The 20,541-nt window shown below is 39.7% G+C and overlaps 1 protein-coding gene across 1 annotated transcript in view; it reads left to right on the top strand.

The window, feature by feature from the left end:
• CPNE8 (copine 8) overlaps nucleotides 1–20,541 on the top strand; it is a 424,222-nt gene that overhangs the window by 310,566 nt on the left and 93,115 nt on the right. The window contains exons 11-13 of the mRNA XM_075857239.1: nucleotides 1,870–1,945; nucleotides 15,344–15,397; nucleotides 18,056–18,117. Coding sequence (XP_075713354.1) covers nucleotides 1,870–1,945; nucleotides 15,344–15,397; nucleotides 18,056–18,117 — 192 coding nt within the window. The remainder of the gene's footprint in view (nucleotides 1–1,869; nucleotides 1,946–15,343; nucleotides 15,398–18,055; nucleotides 18,118–20,541) is intronic.

The raw sequence follows: 20,541 nt of genomic DNA, 5'->3' as shown, positions 1-20,541 counted from the left end.
GCCCCTCCTCTCTGTACTTCCTTGGGCACTTTTTCCCAGGCATTCTCTTGCTCTGTGAACTTTTTATCTTATCTTTTAACCATCCTCTATGGGTTCTACATACCTCACCCCATTCATCAGTGTCTCCTCAGGTTTTTGACTGCATATCTCCCTTCTCTTTGTTTTACTATATCCACCGGAGAAACTCCGGGTTTCTTCTTCTGGGGTGTCAGTGTCACTAAATTCCCCATCTTGGTCACGCTACGTGTCCCAGCATCACCTTTTTTTTTTAATCTACTGGCATAGGGTTAGACTGATAGATTCTAACTTACAATCTATTTTCTACAGTCCCCCAAACACGTACTTGTCCCAGCATCACCTTGTCTACCGGGACGGTGCTGATAGATTCTCAATTACAATCTATTTTCTACAGTCTCCCACAAACTATTCTGGCCAGAGCTTTAAACTGCGGACCGGGGTCTCTGACACTCACCCACACCCAGACCAATCCAATATAGTAACAAAACTCAAAAAATGGCAATCAAAAACAACAATCCTATCATGAGTGAGGCATCATCAAAACTCATACTTTACCTAAAACACATTCACACAACCGTAACAGAAACCAGGCACTTTTCCTGAGGGAACAAGGATTCATGGACCGGCAAGCATTTAAGTCCCTCTTACCTTATGTCTCCCACTCATCCCCGAACTCACAGTGTGGGACAGAGAATGTGCAGAGCAAAGTTGTAAGAATAAAGGCTTCTTACCTTATGCTTCAGCGATGGTCTGCACGTTCCTGGCTAGTCACTTCAGGGTGTTCGGAGAGTCAGGGGAGCACCAAGGTGTAGATGCCGGTCCCTGTTCGGGCGCCAATTTCTGTGGTCGCAATGGTACCACTACGCCTTGATTTCTGTAGGTTCCAAATTAGATGTAGGTATATATACGAGCTCGGTGAGTCAAATCACTCTGAGGCCATGTTCTCAAAAAGAAAGACTCCAATTTATTATCATACACAGCGTATATTTATAAGACACAGAACAAGGAGCATAACTCTTATGCTCGCATGCTACGCTGCTTCTGTAAATGCCATTCACTACTATGGGCGTTAGGGAAACAGCGTAGTTACGCTGTTTCAGTGACTCCACATGTAACCAAGTAGCTGCTGGTTCAAGTCCCCTAGGGGAACTAGTAAAATGTGTAAAAAAAAAAAATGTTAGATGAATTTTCAGGAGTGTAAAAAAATATATATATTAAAAATTATAAAAAAAAACCTTTTCCCATTTTTCCCTAAGCACAATGTAAAAAAGAAAATAATTTGGTATCGCTGTGTCCGTAAAAGTCTGATCTATTACACTATACCATTATTTAACTCGCACAGTGAGTTTAAAAATGTAAAACATCAAAATAGTTTTTTGGTCACCTTAGTGCTTAAAATATGAAATAAAGAAAAAAGTCATCAAAAAAATCGTATGTACCAAAAAATGGTGCCAATAAAACTACAGCTCGTCCAGCAAAAAATAAGCCCTCATACCGCTCAATCGATGAAAAAAATATAAAAAAAAATTTGGCTCTCAGATTGTGGTGAAACAGAATAAATAATTTTTTAACAAATAATTTTTTTCCTATTTTCTTTTGTTTAAAACCTGGGTGCGTCTTATGGTCAGGTGCGTCTTATAGTCCGAAAAATACGGTATATTATTGCTAGTGTATAGTAAGGGCTTTTTGCCCTGTGTACAATATTTCTACAGTGTGCACAATTTTCAGGTGTTTTGTTTGTTGGCTTTTTTGCAGTAATTCCCATTTTGACAATATATAACTGTATTGGAAACCAATGTTTACCATTTAATAATGTGTATTTATAGGACATTTTCTTTTTCATTTTCCCAGTCATGATTACATTGGTGAATTCTCAACTAGCTACAGGGAGTTGTCTAGAGGACAGTCACAGTTCAATGTTTATGAGGTGAGTTTTAAGGAATATATTATTGTGGAAAAACTGTAATACCAATAGAAAAACTGTAAAACCAAGTGTGTATCTGCAGTCAGTTTCTTCTGTCGAAATGGTCTGTAATAGGTGTAAATTTATGTCAAGGAATGTATATTTTATTTTATGGTATAGTACTGTATATTGAATAACTTGTGTGCATGAAGGATGCTATATTGTTATTCAATCCTGCTGTAAAGATTAAAAAATGTAATTATCTATTAAAGGGTTATTCCCATCTCAGACATTAATGGCATATCTACATGATATGCAATAAGTGTCTGATAAATGCGGGTCCCCGCTTCTATATTGCCAATCGACCACTGTCTCGCCTGGTGAGGCGGTCATTGGCGGCCTATTCTAGGCAGGGAATATGTAGATAGGTGGGCACGGCTATCCAAACCTATAACAATTATAGAAATTATAGAATACATACAGTCCTTGAAGGCCAATAAATCACCGAGCCCAGATGGTATAACCAATAACGGCTATAAAATATACAACTGTACCCTAGCCCCATTCTTGGACTCCATGTCCAATGACATTGCTGGAGGTTCCCCTTCCCAAAAGAAAAGCTTTCTGCACTTGTTGTCACAATTTGAAAACCCCGAAAGCCTGCTGACAGACCCACTAATTTTCGCCCAATCTCATTACCAAAGACAGATTTCAAAGTTTGTGCTTCCATTATTGCCACGAAACTGGCTTAAATACTTCCATCTTTGATATCCTACCGTTTTAGTCATAGGTTTACATACACCTTATCCACATTTATTAGAATCAGTTTTCCACAATTATTGACACTGCTCCAAACCTCGAAAAAAATGCCAGGTTACAGTTTGCAACTGCACGTGGTGACAATGATCTTCATTTTTGTAAAAATGTCCTCTGGTCTAATAAAACAAAAGTGGAACTGTTTGGCCATAATGACCATCATTCTGTATGGAGGAAAAAGGGGGAGGCTTGCAAGCCAAAGAACACCCTCTCAACCATGAAACAAAGGGGTGGCAGCATCATGTTGTGGGGCTGCATTGCTGCAGAAGGAACTGATGCACTTCACAAAATGGATGGCATTATGGGGAAGGAAAATTATGTGGAGAAAAAAGTAGATTTTCATTTTTACTGACAATTAGTGTAATTAACAATACATTTAGCAAAAAAACCTGTGTGGTCAAAATGCTAACTATACCCCTAGATAGATAACTAAATGGTGTAGTTTCCAAAATGGGGTCACTTTTTGTGGGGTTTCCACTGTTATGGCGCCACAAGACCGCTTCAAACCTGACATGGTGCCTAAAATATATTCTAAAAAAAGGAGACCCCAAAATCCACTAGGTGCTCCTTTGCTTCTGAGGCCTGTGTTTCAGTTCATTAGGATAGTAGGACCACACATGGGATATTTCTAAAAACTGCAGAATCTGGGCAATAAATATTGAGTTGGGTTTCTCTGGTAAAACCTTCTGTGTTACACAAACAAATGTATTACAAGTGAATTTTGGCAAAAAAAATGAAGATTGTAAATTTTACCTTTACTTTGCTTTAATTCCTGTGAAACACCTAAAGGGTTAAGAAACTTTCTGAATGCTGTTTTGAATACTTTGAGGGGTGCAGTTTTTTTTTAAATGGGATGATTTATGGGGACTTTCTAATATATAAGGCCCACAAAGTCACTTCAGAACTGAACTAATCCCTGAAAAAATAGCCTTTTGATTTTTTTTTTTAAATGTGAGAAATTGCTGCTAAAGTTATAAACCTTGTAAGATCCTAGAAAAATAAAAGGGCTTTTAAAAAATGATGATAACATAAAGTAGACATATGGTAAATGTTAACTAGTAACTATGTTGTGTGGTATTACTATCTGTCTTAGGGCCGTTCACATATGTCCGACGTCTGCTACAGTTTACCTCCGGTGTGTTGAAGAAAAGCCGGAGGCAAACAGATGCTAGAACAGATCCCATAGTTTCTATGGGATCTGTTCTGGCACGGAGGACATCAGTTGTGGCACCGTACGGCGCCGGACCTCCCTGGGAGCCAGATCTAAAAAAGTTACCTGATCTAAAAAAGTTACCTCCCGGCTCCCAGGGAGGTCCGGCGCCGTATCCTATCTGTTTTAATGGTGGCCGGATGAATGCCGGGTGCTGCCGCATCCAATTTCCGTCAGCACCCGGCGGGAAGGTGGATGTGTGCTAGGAGCGGAATCCCCGGTCATAGCATTGCCAGGGATTCCGCTCCAGGCGGAAACCCTGACAAATACCCTCCCACGCAGGGCCGGCCTTAGGGGTCGCATCACCCCAGCAGGTGGAAGGGGGCACTGCGCTGGCTCCCTTCGCCTGCTTGTTTCAGAAGCGCCCTGGCCCGGCGACTCAGCAGTCACCTTTCCGCCTTTGCTAATGGTTTCCGTTCGTCACCATTCCAGCAGGTTTCCGTTTTAACGACGGAATCAATGCGGAAAACCGGAAACCTGACGGAATGGTGACGAACGGAAACCATTAGTAATGTTTCCATCACCATTGATATCAATGGTGACTGAAACGGAAGCTGTGGTTTCACTTTCACTTTCCGTTGCGGGGTTCACCCGACGGAAACCCCCGTCGGAACCCCGGAACGGAAAGCGAACGGTGATGTGAACAGGCCCTGATACATTTTTCCATAAGTTTTTCATCAGTTGTAATCACTGAGAGACAAAAAAACTGATGCTGATGCAACTGTCATATGTGAACGCACCCTTACTAGTCTTTTTTGACGGAAAAAAAAGTTATAGTCCTTCGAATATGGTGACACAAAAAAATTTATGTTTGTTTTTTTTTTTAAAAGTGATTTTACTGTGCAAATACTGTAAAACATAAACAAAAAATCGCCGTAATCGTTTAGACTGGCAGAATAAAGTTAATATGTCATTTATAGTGCATGATGAACACTGTAAAAAAAAATAAAAAAAAGAATAAAAAACATTGTCAGAATTGTTTGTTTTTTGGTTACCTCTCTTTTAAAAAAAGGAATACAAAGTGATCAAAAAATCGCATGTACGCCAAAGGTACCAATGAAAACTACAGATTGTCCCGCAAAATATAAGCCCTCACAGAGGTCAGTCGGCAAAAAAATGTAAAAGTTCTGTCTCTCAGAATATGGCGACAAAAAAGTTTAAGAGGATTTTCCAAAAGGGGATATGATTGGGCACTATTTATCTGTGCAAAACTGGCCACGCATCTATGGATTATTATTTATTTACTGCATTACTTTACCACCTTATTATGCCCTGATGTACTCTACCCAGCTTACATATGCCCCCATATTATAAACTGCAATAGTAGCAAAAACCCCAAACAGAAATACTTCCAAGCAAAATCGGCACTCCAAAATCCAAATGGCGCTCCCTCCCTTCTGAGCCCTACAGTTGCCCAAACAGCAGTTTATGTCCACATATATTGCATTTCCATACCCGGGAGAAATTGAAGGGACACTCCGGCCAAAACGAAACTTTCCCATGTGTACCATTATGGTATTCCATGTGTCTGTCTCTCACCTGTTATTTTTATTGCTGATTCTATCTCTATATATCAGACTGGGATGGTTATTAGCAGCAGTGTGAATCAGGCTTGGTGACACACTTTGTCTACTTGAGTCTATGGAGATGTATGTGTCACCCATCACAGGCTTCAGCAGTTTCTGTACCACATTAGTTTTGCACAGGGGGGACATAAACATCTATCATCAGCTACCACTGATACTAAGACAGGTTCCTGTCACACAGGTATAATGTAGAAGAATGTAGTGCAGCCTCCCTGTCTGTATACGTATGGTTTCTCAGCTTATTTAGGAGACATTAGAGGGAATGATAATCACAGTGTCCCCCAGCATGCAGAAATGGTATGGTCTTTAGCTGGTCATGTGATGCTGTGCTGAAGCATCATGGTGTTGATAGCAAAACAGAGAGGAAGAGAAAGCTGGGGAAATCTAAGAATCTAGATGGAGGTTTTTCTAAGCACAGACAAGGCAGCAGTTCATAAAGTAAGTGCAGTTTACATAAAAGAAGTGTAGCGTGGTATACAGTTAGGTGGGGAATGAAGACTTGGAAAGTTGTGTTTCCACTGGAGGTCTTCTTTAACATTTTATGAGGTATTTGTCTTCAGTGGCACAAACTGGGCATAACATATCGTGCACTAAAATGGCATATCAGTGGAAAATTGAAATTTTAACTTTGCAGCATTCACTGAGCATTAATTTCTAATGAAAAAAAACCTGTGGCGCTAAAATGCCTTAAAGGCGTTGTCCACTTTTGAAAAAGAATCCAGCAATACCTATTACATATTTATTAAAGTATTTTTTAAATATACTTACCGTCTCAAAGTTGCAGATGTCTTATAATTAAGTTCAGCGTCACGTGACTCCGCCACCGTCTGAACTTTTCTTTTCCGCTGTTGTCTTGTTCGATCTTCTTCAAACCGGACTTACGGATGAGCTCTTCTTCTGGTCTCCTTGCTTCTTCTCTTCTGAATGATGTCTTCTTCCCCTTGCGCCGACGCATGCGCAGTAACCTGCAATATTTTGCGCATTAAAAGCAATTTCATTGCACATGCGCATTAACAGTAAGTTCATTGCGCCTGTGTTCGAGTCATCCTAAGCCTCCTCAATAACCACCCTGTTCTTTCATATATTACGTCTCAATTCAAGCACTATTTTATTTTCATTCATGTTATCCCTCAGTGCCCGTGCGCCCCACAAAGATGGTATCCACAGTGATAATGTCACTGAGGAATAACGTTATGAATGAAAATAAAATAGTGCCCGCATTGAGACGTAATCTAAGAAAGAACGGGACGGGTATTGAGGAGGCTTAGGATGCCTCGAACACAGGCGCAATGTACAGACTTTTAATGCGACTTGCGCAATGAAATTGCTTTCGTTGCGCATGCGCAAAATATTGTAAATACACCACTGTATAAACAATACACCGTAAAGCTGATTTAAATAAATACCATTTTTAAACTATAGTCAGGGGACAAAATTACAAGGCAGCAGCATTGCAATGATTTAAAATAAAAAAAAGTAGTGGAAAACCCCTTTAAGGGGTGTAGTTTCCAAATAGGGGTCACTACTTGGGGGGTTTGTTTTACTATTTGACCTCAGAGCCCTTCAATTGTGGACCAATGCTGCGAAAATCACCAAAAAAGGCCTCAAATCTCATGGCGATCTTTCACTCCTGAGCCCTGTCATATGTCCAGGCAAATGATAAATGCCTCGAGGGGTGTAGTTTCCAATATGGGATCACTTTTCAAAGGTTTCCACTGTACTCTGGTACCTCAGGGGTTTTGCAAATGCGAAATGCTGCCCGCACACCAATCTAGCAAAATCTGAGTTCCAAAAGCCAAATGGTGTTCCTTCCCTTTCTGAGCCCTGCCATGTGCTCAAACAGCAGCTTAGGGCCACATATGTGGTATTGTTTTACTCGGAAGAAATTAAGTAACAAATAGTGTGGTGTTTTTTTCTTCTATTATGGCCTCCTGCACACGGCTGTAGCTGTGTGCACGGTCTGTGATTACGGCACAGACGGGCAGCGGAGTGTCATCCGCGGGCCGTCTGTAATCACGGAATGTGCACACATAGGATGTGCATTCATTTCAATTATCCCGGACCGCAATTACAGACCGTATAATGACATGTCCTATGTTATTTTGCGGTCCGTGCAATGCATTGGCCCATAGGTTGGCATGTGTTTTATACTATCCACAATTACGGTTCCGCAATGGCGGATAGTATACGGCTGGAAAACTAAGGTCGTGTGCATGAGGCTTACCCCTTGTGAAAATTAAAAAAATGGGAGCTAAAGCTACAGATTTTTGGGAAACATATTATTTTTCATTTTCACTGCCTAATTCTAATGAAATCTGTGGGGTCAAAATTCTCACTACACCCCTAGATGAATGCCCTGAGGTGTTTAGTTTTCAAAATTGAGTCACTTTTAAGGTGTTTCCACTGTATTGTTAAACTTTATGACCACATATGGAGTATTGCCGTACTCCGGGGGAAATTATTTTATAAATGTAGAGGTGCCTTTTCTTCTTTATTCTTTGTGAAAATGAAAAAATGTAAGCTAAACTAAAAGATTTTGATTTTCATATTCATAGCCTAATTCCAATGATTTCAGCAAGAAAACATTCCAGCAAAACTTAAGCTCCAAAAGCCAAATGGTGTTCTGTCCCTTCAGTGACCCTACGCGGGAGAAACTACTTCACAGATGTTTGGGTTCTTTTTCTTTATTCCTTGTGAAAATGAAAAAATGCATAATTTTAGCGGAAAAAAAGTTGATTTTCATTTTCACTGCCTAATTACAATAAATTCTGCAAAAGACCTGTGGGGTCTAAATGCTCACTGTACCCCTAGATAGATTCCTTAAGGGATGTCGTTTCTCAAGTGAAGTCAGTTTTGGGGGGTTTCCGCAATTTTGGTCCCTAAGGGGCTTTGCAAATGCAAAAACCATTCCTTGAAGAGACAAATTGAGCTTCTTCCCTTCTGAGCCATGTCCAAACAGTAGTTTATGAACACATATGGGGTATTGCCATACTCAGAGAAAATTGCTTTATAAATGTTGGGATGCTTTTTCTCCTTTATTCTTTTTGAAAATGAAAAAATCTGAGTTAAAACGACATTTTTTTTTACTTCCACGGCCCAATGATTTCAGGAAAAAACATTCCAGCAAAATTTGAGCTTCAAAAGCAAAATTGCGCTCCTTCCCTTCTAAGGACTGCTGTTTTTCCAAACAGCAGTTTATTACCACATTTGGGGTATTTCCATAATCGGGAGAAATAGTTTTTTTCATAATAAACGTAGATTTTTATTTTCACATTCCAATAAATTCAGCAAAACACCAATGGGGTCAAAATGTGTAAAGGATTTGCCAGCTTCTGTGTCAACGCCCGTGGGCAATCAGTCTGCACCTGCTCCTATGTCTGTGAGACTGACTCCATCTTCCACCACTCAGGATGGCAGGCTTAGGAGTGGGAGAGCCTATCACAGCCTGGCCAGACGGAGCTAGCTCCCGCCCATTGTCTATTTATACCTGCCTTTCCTGTTCCTCCTTTGCCTGTGATTCTTCTATGCTTGTTTCCTGGCCTTGCTGCTGCTGCTGCTTGTACTGCTCATCCTCCGCTTGTTATTGACCTTGGCTTACTGTCCACTCTCCTGCTCAGCGTTTTGTACCTTGTTCTCTCCCGGTTTGACTCGGCTCGTTCACTACTCTTGTTGCTCACGGTGTCCCTGTGGGCAGCTGCCCCATTTCCCTAGCTTCTGTGTACCCTTGTCTGTTTGTCTGTCTTGCACTTACTGAGCGTAGGGACCGTCGCCCAGTTGTACCCCGTCGCTTAGGACGGGTCGTTGCAAGTAGGCAGGGACTGAGTGGCGGGTAGATTAGGGCTCACCTGTCTGTCTCCCTACCCTGTCATTACAAAATGCTCACTATACCCCTAGATAAATTCCTCGTGGGGTCTAATTTCTCAAGTGGGGTCACACTTGGGGGGTTTCCACTGTTTTGGCACCACAAGACCCATTCAAGCCATGACATGGTGCCTAAAATATATCTGCAGAATCTGGGCAATAAATATTATATTGCGTTTCTCTGGAAAACCTTCTGTGTTACAGAAAAAAAATAGATTCAAAAAGAATTTATGTAAAAAAAAGTTTGCTTTAGTTTTTGTGAAACGCCTAGAGCAGACATGGGCAAACTACGGCCCGCGGGCCACATACGGCCCGTTAGGCTTTTTAATCCGGCCCGCCGAACTTGTCCAAATAATAGTAAAAACCTCCTTTTTTTTCCCCTTTCCCTGCAATGCCCACGTTTTCCCAATAGATGGCGCACTCAAAACACATTGACCGTTGTTAACCCCTTAACGCCGAAGGACGGATATATCCGTCCTCAGCAGCTGCTAGTTCGCGCAGGAGGACGGATATATCCGTCCTGTGATCGCGCGGGTACTGACAGTTTACCCACGCGATCAGCGGCAGGAGCACGGCTGTTATACACAGCCTGGCTCCTGCTGCAACTGCCGGAATCGAAGCACGCGCCGATTCCGGCAGTTTAACCCATTAAATGCCGCTGTCAACAGTGACAGCGGCATTTAATGTGTTTGACAGAGGGGGGAACTCCCTCTGTCTCCCGATCGGCGCCCCCGCAAACAAATCGCGGGTCGCCGTCGGGTTTCCATGACAGCCGGGGGTCTAACAAAGACCCCCAGGTCTGTCTTCAGCATCTGCCTGTTAGGCGATGTCGGAGGCCTGACCTAACAGGTTGCCTGTCAGTTTTACACTGACAGGCAATAATGCTTTGGTATACGAAGTATACCAAAGCATTATATATGCGATCGGCATATCGCATAGTGAAGTCCCCTGGTGGGACTAAAAAAAAAAAAAGTAAAACCGTTAAATAAAGTTTGTGAAAAAAAAAATAAAAAAAATTACAGTCAAAGTCAAATAAAACTACTTTTTTGCCCCAAAAAGTGGTTTTATTTAATAAAACGGTCAAAACAAATCACACATACACATATATGGTATCCCCGCGATCGTAACAACTTGACCAATAAAATGAACACATTAATTAAACCGCCGGATGAACGGCGTCCAAAGAAAACGCAAAAAACAACGGCAAAATTCTCTCTTTTCTCCCATTCCCCCCATAAAAAATAAAATAAAAGTTCATCTATAAGTCCTATGTACCCCAAAATAGTACTAATGAAAACTACACATTGTCCCGCAAAAATCAATCCCACGTACGGCCACATCGACGGAAAAATAAAAAAATTACGCCTCTTGGAACGCGGCGATGCAAAAACAAGTAATTTTTTTCTAAAAGGGTTTTTATTGTGCAAACGTAGAAAAAACATATAAAACCTTTACACATTTGGTATCCCTGTAATCGTGCCGACCCATAGAATAAAGTTAACATGTTATTTACGCTGCATAGTAAACGGCGTAAATTTATAACGTGAAAATTAATGCTGGAATAGCTGCTTATTTTCAATTCTCTCCTAAAATAAAGATAATAAAAGTTAATCAATATGTATAAGCATCTAAAAATGGTACAATTACAAAATACAACTCGTCCCGGAAAAAACAAGCCCTTATACGGCTATGTCGACGGAATAAAAAAAGAGTTACGACTCTTGGAATGCGACCGTGGAAAAACAAAAATTAATCCTTGGTCATTAACGTGCAAAATGGCCCGGTCATTAAGGGGTTAATGTGGCGCGTATTTCTCTTTATTTCACTTTAATTTTCACTTCGTTTCACGTCACCATTAAGCCCTTCGGTTTTCAAAGAGTACAATATCAGCCGTCACTTTGCCACGAAGCATGCAAACTATGCTAGCAAGCAGTCAACACAAGAACGGGCGGCTACTGCTCAGAGGTTGGCAGCTAATTTACAGAGTCAACAGAACTTTTTTCTTGATAAATCACAGTGCGTATGTTATTTTAATCTATTTACATTTCCTTCTCCCAGTATCTGCGAAATAGTATGTAAATGCCATATCTTGCATATTCCTTGAGACAAATTTATTAACTGATAAGGGCTATTTTTCACATTTGAAAGACAGTTAATAAATTGGGTTGTAGTGTTCTTACTGTGCTATGAGGTTTGCACACACTACATTTAATGCTTTAGTATATCCGGCCCAAACACTCCCTCCAAATGCTCCTGGCCCGGCCCCTCTGTCAAATTTTAGAACCCATTGTGGCCCGCGAGTCAAAAAGTTTGCCCACCCCTGGCCTAGAGGGTTAAGAAACTTTCTAAATGCTGTTTGAATACTTTGTGGGGTGCAGTTTTTAAAATGGGGAGATTTATGGGACGTTTTCGAATATATAGGGCCCTCTAAGCACTTCAGAACTGAACTGGTTCCCCAAAAAATAGGTTTTGGAAAGTTTCTTGAAAATGTGAAAAATTGGTATTAAAGTTCTAAACTTTGTAACTTCCTAGAAAAATAAAGGGACTTTCAAAAAAATGATGCAAACATAAAGTAGACGTATGGGAAATGTAAACTATTAAAGTGTAGCTAAACGTTTGACAAACTTTTGACATGTCATAGTGACATGTCAGAAGTTTGGATTGGTGGGGGTCCGAGCCCTGAGAATGAAGCAGCTGAAGCGCTCGTGTGAGCTCTCAGCCGATTCATGTCTGTTCAGCTTTTTCCGGAAAGCCGATGTATCGGAGTAGGGCTCATAGACATTCTATTGAGTCCGTACACTGATACATTTATTTCTGGAAAAAGCCGAACAGACAAGAAGCGGCTGAACGCTCACACGAGCGCTTCAGCTGCTTTGTTCTAGAGATTGGTGGGGGTCTCAGTGCTCGGACCCCCACCAATCCAAACTTCTGACATGTCACTATGAGAAGTCAGAAGTTTGTCAAACGTTTAGCTACACTTTAACTATTATGTGTGGTATTACTGTTTGATTTACAGGCAGATACATTTAAATTTAGAAAAAAATTCTCAAAATTTTTGTGTTTTTCATAAATAAAAACTGAATATACTGACCAAATTTTACCACTAACATAAAATATAATGTGTATTGAGAAAACATTCTCAGAATCGCTTGAATAAATAAGAGCATTCCAAAGTTATTATTATATAAAGTGACACGTCAAATTTGAAAAAAATCGTCTGTGTCTATAAGGCCTAAACAGGTTGGGTCCTTAAGGGGTTAATCACCCTATGTCAAACCTACATTCTACCAATTATGCTCAAATAACATAAACAATTCAAAAATACCACATTACCTTTGCAAAGATTTCCACTTCCTGGCTTTCGCCGCATTGCAACAACTAAAATTATGCTTCTCCCAAAAATCTTATATCACTTTAGAAACATACCAACCCACTTACCGCTCTCACACCTGAACCAACAGGACTTAGGTGACTGGTAGACTAGGCAATATATCCAAATTTCAGAGGGATTGGGCCAACGTCCAAAACTCCAATGTCTGAGATTTCTGTTTTATTAACTCCTTTGATAAGTAGCTACTCTTGTTATATCTTGTGTTTTTACTTCCTTATGTTCTTTTCTTTCTGTGCATTCCGCTGGTGATGTACATGCACTATCCATTCCAGCCTACCAAGACGGCACTACTTCATTTAAAGGGGTTTTGCGGGTAAAAATGTTTATTGTTGCTTTAAATAATAAGTGAGGACTACTTAGTTATAGATAAGTGCTACGTTGGTCACAAGCATTGGTCATTTGACCACGTCAATGCCCACAGTTGATTGGTAGTCAGTGGTTACGACCCCTGTCCCCTACTCCACTGGGCTAAACACACCCCCAGTGGTCGACGTGTCACAACAGCATGTGACCTAAATACATTTTGCTCTTTGTGTGTTGTCCTCCTTACGTTCTCACCACAAATGCGATTTGCAGTCAAGAAGCATTTTGATTTAGAGGAGGGGTTTAGGAGAAGAAAAAAAAAAATATACCATTGACCCGCTCACTTTATTGAGCCGAAACCTATTAATGGGGTTTTGTGATCACGTGACTGCCAATGAAAATGGAGGAATGGCGTATTGACCTATGCATCCTCCATCTATATGTAAGTAGTTCTCATTCATCATTCAAAGTCGCAAAAAAATTATTTTTTACCTTGAAAACCCATTTAAGTCTTAAATATTGCAATTTAGACACCAATATACCTATCTGTGTCTCCCAAATGGTTGGAAGGATTCCATGACTTGATCGGCAATAGACTGCATGTGCGGCCTACTGAACCAGGATGAAGCCTCAACCTGAATTTTTCTGCACCCAGTCCGACCGCACCAACTTATAGGCTCCACCTCTGTTCTGCAACAATGGTGAAGCATACAATTCACGTCCTAGGATGATCGGCACTGGGTTATCAAGGACACTCAGCCTTCCCACTACGGGACTAGCAAGATCACGGTGGGACATCAGATGAGGCTTTTCATTCATGCATTCATTTCTGCATGCCCGGCCCAGAATCTTTATTTTAACAGCCAGTCCAGGGACTTCAGGATAAAATTAACCTTTTCTTTCAGCTCCCCATCGGGTCCCGTCTTCAGTGGTAGGCCACATTTATTTTGCCCACACACTGACTTGGAGTTACCAGCACCACATAGGACCAGAGACCTGGAGCCATCTATAGTTTGAGGTCTAATCCTCCAACTTGGCCTAATGACATTGCAGAGCATGGGTCTTCCCTAAGTCCCCCCTCATATTCAGGACAATGGGAGGGATTACTGCAGCACAGATTGCACCTGAATAACTGCCTTCTTGCTTCCATATATACTTTATAATTAAAAGGGCAGCAGTCCAACTTTTTCCATAAGAGTGTATACCACTAGTTCATAGATAGGCAGCTGAGAAGTCATTCAGAGCAACAGTTGGAAAGTTAATTAAATTCAGGGCTCTTCACTAAGTTATTCTGAGATAGATAGCCTTACAGTCTCTACTCTTTTTCATACCGTCAAGGTGCAACCTACAGTGAAGTGAATAAGTCCATGCTCACAGCTAAACCATTGTGAAAATCGGCAATAAAAATGCTGGGGCAACCACCTGCCCTATAGCTGCAACAACAGACAGATGTCAACAAATTCTTAAAAAAGCAGTCAACCAAGTTTACCCAAGAAAAATTTCCATCCCCCACCCAGCCTTAACCTCCCATTCCTGGGAGATTCAGACTCCGATGACCAGTGTGAGGGAAAATTCAAGGAGATCTTCCTGTTTCCAGGTCCTTTATCAGACGCATTCTGAACAAGGCCTTAGTACCACTGGCATAAAACCTCACCGACATTAAAAAGGACATGTCATGTGTTTTGTTTTGTTTTTTAAACCACATACCTCTCCTTATTACTGACGTCCTCCGAATCCAGTGTTTTACTTTTTTTTGTCCTCCTGTTGTCCCACTACGCCCTATGCTCCATTTTGGCGCAAAATATGCTACATGTGACAAAAAATACATAGAGGGGAAGACCTCATCTTTCCTCAGTAGGCATTGTCTCCTGCATCACGGTGACGCTGTCCAATTATAGCGTAAAGTCTCACAGTGATGCAGAATACCTGCTGATTTCGCAAGAGTTACCTAGCGTTGCTACTGCTGCTCCTATGAACGGGATCTGCGGCCTGAGTCTTCCATTCTTCTCCACGTCGCTTTCGGTGTGACTGCTTTACAGACGCTGGTCTCGCAAGATTAGGTAAATCTCACAAGATCAGCAGGTCTGCTGCATTGCTGTAAGACTGTCCGCTCTGATTGGACGATTCACAGTGATGCAGGAGACAAAGCCTACTGAGGAGAGATTTAAATTAAGTGTTTTGCGATTATACTTTAAATTCAAATGCCAAAAAATGTTAACTTTTTATATTTATAATCTTTCTATTCACATTTTAAGGTAATAAATGCCAAGAAAAAAGGAAAAAAGAAAAAGTATCTGAATTCAGGAACTGTAAGTAACATGTATTGCCTAATTGCATAAAGATTAAATGTTTTAAAAAAAAAAAGTTTAAAGTTGCCAAGGGAATTCTGTCACTGTAATCAATATACAGTATAACATCTTCAGCAATTCCCATTGCAGTTTTTTGAAAAATCAAGAATAATTTATATTACTTTTTTTCTTTTTGTATTAGTTATATCCATTCTCAGTTAGCAAAAGGTGAATTTGTGGAATTAGGGTAAGGCCACTTTCACATGGCCATAATACAACCGCATTTTAGTGTCCGTTTTACGACCACAATACCCTGACCTCTTACGGTTCCACTGAATCAGACTTAGATCACCATAGAATCCTGGTTTAAAAGCGGCTTTAGTTAATATAAAACAATGCTGTATCCAAAGATATCTTAAATGGTGATAGAAATCAAGCCAAAACACATTTCACGTATCAACAGGTGTATTAGAATAGAATGCGAGGAATTGACTAGTATTAATTTCACTTGATAATAGAATATTCTAATGCAAATGATCTTTGCGATAACTGATCCACAGACCTTTCCTCTTTTACTTTACTTTCAAAGTAATGAAATGTAAATTAGAATGAGACTGAATTGCAGCACCTTTTTTGCATAAATGTCCTTCTAAATATCCTCTTGATAGATTGTAGTTTTAATAACCTGCCTTTGTTATCTTTTTACTTATTCCGCGTAGCTGACAGCTCTTCTATTTCAGAGAGAAGGAAGAGAGACTTAGCAGACAGTTAGGCTGGTTAAAGAGCAAAGTGATTTCAACAATTACTTTTTTCCTCTAGGATATTAGAAATACCAATTAAATGAGTTTACCCATGATACATCTTATTATGTTATCATATCATGTAGGTTATATTTAGAGTAATTTATGCTCAAACAAATTCCCATACTGCTATATTCTCTTACTTTGTAACACATAAGACATGGTGCCACCTATGGTGTGGTTAGGTTAGGTATTACTGCTAAATAGAAAGATTATCCAAATATGGATTTCTTGTCGTCAGCCCCTGACTAGTACAGTATATTGGCATACATATATATTAAACATAGCTGAACATAAGACTTTTCATACTTACATTTTTGTCTACATTATTCAGTTCTTCTGTTTAAACATAGTAATGTTTTTATTAATGTCTCTATTCAGTTCAGCAGGATTTTTCTGATGACAATGGACCAGTTGACATGATTTAACCTGTTCCATCAGTTTTTTATTGTTTTTGTTGGACAGATTTGCTTAGCCTTCTGCAATCTTTTGCCTAGTTTAAGCAGCTCATTTGTTACGCCAATGTGAATATTGTAGTACACCATTGCTGGTGCCATCTTGTGTTTTCCATTGTTTTACTGATCCCCAGGTTTTATAAACATAAAGGCCAAACTACTCTCTTCAAATGAAAGTTATGCTCAATTAAAAACAATGCATTATTTTCCACTGTATATTCTTTTGATACATGCCCATTTAATGTTTTTTTGCAAGTTATTACAATTTAATAGTAACCATTATATTGATTTATACAGTAAAGCAAAGGTAAGGGTAATACTAGATTTAATTCGCGGAACCAAGAAATGTAAATTCAGAAACGAACATCTTTAAAGAGTAACTGTTTTGACATGTCATAGTGACATGTCAAAAATTTTGATTGGTGGTGGTCTAGGTGATGAGACCCCCACAGATTGCTTAAAATAAAGGGGCAGAAGCGCTCAGCCGAGCACAGTGCCTCTCTAATCGGCTCGAGTTGTTAGCTGAAGACAGCCTCATAGTTGTCTATAAGCCCATCTTCAGCTATCACTGTCTTTTTCAGAAGAGACAAAGTTATACTATTATAGCCAAATATTGAGAACTTCTGGCCCTTTGTTTCAGTGATCGGTGGGGGTCTCGGGACCCAACCCCTTACCGATCAAAATTTCTGACATGTCACTGTGACATGTCAAAAGTTTTATAAAACGTTAGTCTTTAAACTTTGGAATTATCGTTAGGGTATGTGCACACGATAACGACAATTACGGCTGAAATTACGGAGCTGTTTTCAGGAGAAAACAGCTCCTGCATTTCAGATGTAATTGCTCGTACTCGCGTTTTGCGAGGCATCAATTACGGATGTAATTTGGAGCTGTTCTTCATTGAAGTCAATGAAAAACGGCTCAAATTACGTCCCAAGAAGTGTCCTGCACTTCTTTGACGACGCTGTTATTTTACTTGCCGTCTTTTGACAGCGACGCGTAAAATTACAGGTCGTCGGCAAACCCATTGAAATGAATGGGCAGATGTTTGCCAACGTATTTGAGCCGTGTTTTCAGGCGTAATTCGAGGTGTAAAACGCCTTGTTTACGCCTGAAAATAGGTCGTGTGAACCCAGCCTTAGATGCCTAACTCCTACGAAAGATGTCTCTTCTAGAGATAACACTTTCTCAAACATAAAAATTATTTTTAAATTAGTAGTCTGAGAGTTTTATATTACACTTTCAGATGCAGATCGAATATGGATAAAGCACTCTAAGCAATGTTGAGATAAGTCTTGAAGTAGTTGAAATGTAAATGGCTATGTCTTGAGGAGGTTTAGGGACAATTTCTATATGGAGATCCAGCTCTAGCATAACCTAGTGTTAGTAGTAGCAGTTTCTAATCATTTTTGCTTTGCTTTTAGGTTACTTTGCTTTCTTTTTTAGTGGAAACAGAAGTTTCATTTCTCGATTACATTAAAGGAGGGTAAGTATTGTTTATTTGTTTCTTTGTTACATATTGTACATTTTAAAATAAATGTGTCTAAGAAAGTGATTGTAGATAAGTATATGATTGTAGCTAGAACATAACTCTGATGTGAGAATAGTTTTTAAATTTACACACTGCATATCTGCAATACGTATCCTGCACCGCATATCTACAGAAATATGCAGTACAATGCATGTGGATAGGGTTTTAAAAACCCCATCTACATGTAGTGAAAAAAATCAACACGAAAAAACTAGCAATCTACAGATTTTCAAATCCATATTTGAATTTGTTGCTGATTTGTAGTCACTAGTACAAGGGCATCTAAAATACCAGTTTCTAGCAGGATGCAGACGAGCTACAATGTTATATAAGTGGTGGTCGCACAGATGCAACATATGAACATCCACTCACACACCTATTATCCATGGGGGGGGGGCTGCTTAGTATTCTAAATGCAAACAGATATGGCTTCTGTTCTATTCCAGTCACACGATTATGTATAGTGCACCATGCTGGCTAGCAGTCTGTTAGTCATGTCCATACTATTAGATTGGGAGGGTAGCCCAGCACATAGGAACAGAGCTGCATTGTTGCAGCACGGACACTATACAATGGTCGGAGCCATCTGCTTCAGACACCAACCACTGCAATACTTCTGATGCCAGAGGCAGCCGGAAAAGCTGATTGGTGCGGGGTCTGTGTGTCGTACTCCCACCGATCATATACCAATGACCTATCTAGTGGATAGGTCATCAGTATGGAAAACTGCCCCATGCCGAGACAACCCCTTTTATAAAGAAATGTCCACAAAAAAGGTCATTATTTAGCATAAAATATATTTTATTGCCCAAACATTACATAAAAACAGAAAATCTACACATATTAACCCCTTGGAGACCCTGCCAGTTATGTAGTAATAACTTGGGAATGCTTTTACTTATCCAAGCAATTCTGAGAATGTTTTCTCGTGACATATTGTACTTTGTTAGTGAATAAATTTGATCGATAAAGTCAATATTTATTTGTGAAAAACACCCAAAAATTTTGAACATTTAGAAAAATTTGCATTTTTCTAAATTTAAATGTATCTGCTTGTAAGAGAGATAGTAATATCACGCAAAATAGTTACTAGTTTAAATTTCCCATATGTCTGATTTATATTTGCATTGTTTTTTGAACATCCTTTATTTTTCTAGAACGTTACAAGGCTTAGAACTTTAGCAGCAATTTCTCACATTTTCAAGGAAAATTAAAAAAACTATTGTTTTAGGGACCAGTTCAGTTCCGAAGTGGCTTTGAGGGCCTTATATATTAGAAAGTCCCCATAAATCACCCCATTTTTAAAACTGCACCCCTCAAAGTATTCAAAACAGCATTCAGAAAGTGTCTTAACTCTTTAGGTGTTTCACAGGAATTAAAGCAATGTGGAGGTAAAATTTACAAATTTCATTTTTTTGCCAAAATTCATTTGTAATAAATTTTTCTGTAACACAGATCGTTTTAGCAAAGGCGCACCTAGTGGATCTTCAGGCCCCCTTTCTATTAGAAAATATTTTAGACACCATGTGAGGTTTGAAAAGGTCTTGTGGTGCCAAAACATATCCCTTCAAAAAGACACCATTTTGGAAACTACACCCCAAAGAATTAATCTAGGGGTATTGTGAGAATTTTGACCCCACAGTTTTTTTGCTAAACTTCTACATTTTTTCTAAAAAAAATATACAATGTTTTCATTTTTACAAGGAATAAAGGAGAAAAAAACACCCCAACATTGGTAAAGCAATTTTTCACGATTACGGAAATACCCAATATGTGGTCATAAACTTATGTTTGAACACACGGCCCTCAGAAGGGAAGGAGCGCCATTTGTCTTTTGAAGCTCAAATTTTGCTGGAATGTTTTTCAGCGGCCATGTAACATTTGCAAATCTCCTGAGGGACAAAAATAGTGGAAACCCCCCAAGAGTGACCCCATTTTGGAAACCACACCTCTTATGGAATTTATCTAGGGGTATAGTTAGCTTTTTGACCCCACATTGTAGAATTAATTTGAAAAAGGCCATGAAAATCTAATTTTTTTTCCCATAAAATGTGGTTTTAGTTTAGATTTTTTTCATTTTCACCGGGGCTAAAGGAGAAAAAGCACCCCAATATTTGTAAATCTATTTCTCCTGAGCACTGCAATACCCCATATGTGGACATAAATTGCTGTTCGTACCCACGGCAGGTCTTAGAAGGGAAGGAGTGTTATTTGGCTTTTGGAGCTCAAATTCTGCTGGAATGGTTTGCGGCGCCATGTCTTATTTGCAAAATCCCCTGCAGGACCAAATCAATAGAAACCCACCAAAAGTGACCCCCATTTGAGAAACTACACTCCTGAAGGAATTTTTTTGAGGGGTATAGTGAACATTTTGACCAC

This window comes from Rhinoderma darwinii, chromosome 3, assembly GCF_050947455.1.
Source record: "Rhinoderma darwinii isolate aRhiDar2 chromosome 3, aRhiDar2.hap1, whole genome shotgun sequence".
NCBI classification, from domain to species: domain Eukaryota; kingdom Metazoa; phylum Chordata; class Amphibia; order Anura; family Rhinodermatidae; genus Rhinoderma; species Rhinoderma darwinii.
This window is presented reverse-complemented; position numbering and strand designations above follow the sequence as displayed.